The sequence below is a fragment of the Salvelinus namaycush genome, chromosome 33 (assembly GCF_016432855.1).
Source record: "Salvelinus namaycush isolate Seneca chromosome 33, SaNama_1.0, whole genome shotgun sequence".
Taxonomy (NCBI): Eukaryota; Metazoa; Chordata; class Actinopteri; order Salmoniformes; family Salmonidae; genus Salvelinus; species Salvelinus namaycush.
In genome coordinates, this window is record NC_052339.1 from 35,326,536 (window position 1) to 35,329,299 (window position 2,764).

The window sequence follows — 2,764 nt, forward strand, 5'->3', positions numbered from 1 at the left end:
AGCAAGAGAGAGAGAGAGAGGTATACGGTTTGGCTTAGAAAGTTTTTTCCCCTGGTCACATACAGTTGAAGTTGGACGTTTACATACACTTAGTCATTAAAACTCTTTGTTCTACTACTCCACAAATGTCTTGTTTACAAACTATCGTTTTGGCAAGTCGGTTAGGACATCTACTTTGTGCATGACACAAGTAATTTTTCCAACAGACAGATTATTTCACTTATAATTCACTGTATCACAATTCCAGTGGGTCAGAAGTTTAAATACACTAAGTTGACTGTGCCTTTAAACAGCTTGGAAAATTCCAGAAAATGATGTCATGACTTTAGAAGCTTCTGATAGGCTAATTGACATAATTTGAATCAATTGGTGGTGTACCTGTGGATGTATTTCAAGGCCTACCTTCAAACTCAGTGCCTCTTTGCTTGACATCATGGGAAAATCTAAATAAATCAGCCTCAAAAAAAGACCTAAAAAACGAAATGTGTAGACCTCCACAAGTCTGGTTCATCCTTGGGAGCAATTTCCAAACGCCTGAAGGTACCACGTTCATCTGTACAAACAATAGTACGCAAGTACAAACACCATGGGACCACGAAGCCGCCATACCGCTCAGGAAGGAGACGCGTTCTGTCTCCTAGAGATGAATGGATGTCCCATCACTTCCTCCTTCAGGCTAGATGGATGTCCCATCACTTCCTCCTTCAGGCTAGATCAGACATGGGCAAACTACGGCCCGCGGGCCACATACGGCCCGTTAGGCTTTTTAATCCGGCCCGCCGAACTTGTCCAAATTATAGTAAAAACCTCCTTTTTTTCCCCTTTCCCTGCAATGCCCACGTTTCCCCAATAGATGGCGCACTCAAAACACATTGACCGTTGTTGGAGTGGCGCGTATTTCTCTTTATTTCACTTTAATTTTCACTTCGTTTCACGTCACCATTAAGCCCTTCTGTGAAAATGAGCGGACCAAAGAGAAGTAAAGTGGACAGCGAATGCCGAGTGTTTAATAAGGAGTGGACAACAAAATACTTCTTCACTGAAGTCCGATCAACGGCTGTATGTCTGATATGCCAAGAAGCTGTTGCGGTTTTCAAAGAGTACAATATCAGCCGTCACTTTGCCACGAAGCATGCAAACTATGCTAGCAAGCAGTCAACACAAGAACGGGCGGCGAAATAGTATGTAAATGCCATATCTTGCATATTCCTTGAGACAAATTTATTAACTGATAAGGGCTATTTTTCACATTTGAAAGACAGTTAATAAATTGGGTTGTAGTGTTCTTACTGTGCTATGAGGTTTGCACACACTACATTTAATGCTTTAGTATATCCGGCCCAAACACTCCCTCCAAATGCTCCTGGCCCGGCCCCTCTGTCAAATTTTAGAACCCATTGTGGCCCGCGAGTCAAAAAGTTTGCCCACCCCTGGGCTAGATGGATGTCCCATCACTTCCTCCTTCAGGCTAGATGGATGTCCCATCACTTCCTCCTTCAGGCTAGATGGATGTCCCATCACTTCCTCCTTCAGGCTAGATGGATGTCCCATCACTTCCTCCTTCAGGCTAGATGGATGTCCCATCACTTCCTCCTTCAGGCTAGATGGATGTCCCATCACTTCCTCCTTCAGGCTAGATGGATGTCCCATCACTTCCTCCTTCAGGCTAGATGGATGTCCCATCACTTCCTCCTTCAGGCTAGATGGATGTCCCATCACTTCCTCCTTCAGGCTAGATGGATGTCCCATCACTTCCTCCTTCAGGCTAGATGGATGTCCCATCACTTCCTCCTTCAGGCTAGATGGATGTCCCATCACTTCCTCCTTCAGGCTAGATGGATGTCCCATCACTTCCTCCTTCAGGCTAGATGGATGTCCCATCACTTCCTCCTTCAGGCTAGATGGATGTCCCATCACTTCCTCCTTCAGGCTAGATGGATGTCCCATAACGTCCTCCTTCAGGCTAGATGAATGTCATCCTGTACAGTGTCTCCTTTTCGCAGGCTGAGATTATATCATACGGTTAGATTCAAGACCAGGTTGTTGTTTTTGCCTGCAGAAAACTCTGTCATTTTTGTGGTATTGTGCTGGTCTGTCTCCATTCATGTTGTGTCGCAGAATTGCATGAATTGTGTTTAATAAAAAAGCCTGATCACCCCGGATCCTCTAGCCGGGGCTGATGAAAAAATTGCTTCCCCAAACATTAAACTCACGGGCCTCCAATGGGAGCGGAGAAGAGACAGAGGAGAGACAGAGGAGGAGAAATAGACTGTATAGGCCTAGATGACGAAAAGAAGGACAACTCTAGTGACAGGTGAGTGTCCCCAGAGAGAAGAAGAGAAGAGAGATAGAAGAGAGGGATCAGAGATGGAGGAATGGACTGATCTGTCACAGAGTAGGTAAGAGAGAGGGATAGAGGGATATTAATAGATGAAAAAAAACTACGGTGATTGCTGAAATCGTACCTGTCCCATCAGAGTAGGTATCCCCAGGGCTCTGTCTATCTCCTCCAGGCCATCAAAGTCCTTCAGCACAGTGTAGAGCTGTGACATGAGAGCTCCCTCATCACTAGAACCCCCCTCACCAGGACCCCCAGTCCCCTGGCCACCGGGCCCCGGACCCCCACACAACACCTCCTCCTCCTGCTGCTGCTGGGGGGCATACACAGACCTGGAGAGGGAGAGAAGGGGAGGGAGGGAGAGGAAGAGAAGGGGAGGGAGGAGAGGGGGAGGAGGAGAAGCCTCTCATCCTTGTACACACCACC

At 46.7% G+C, this 2,764-nt stretch overlaps 1 protein-coding gene across 1 annotated transcript in view; it reads right to left on the reverse strand.

The window, feature by feature from the left end:
- LOC120027925 (nuclear receptor coactivator 2-like) overlaps window positions 1–2,764 on the reverse strand; it is a 33,451-nt gene that overhangs the window by 25,386 nt on the left and 5,301 nt on the right. Inside the window, exon 2 of the mRNA XM_038973018.1 lies at window positions 2,466–2,670. Coding sequence (XP_038828946.1) covers window positions 2,466–2,670 — 205 coding nt within the window. The remainder of the gene's footprint in view (window positions 1–2,465; window positions 2,671–2,764) is intronic.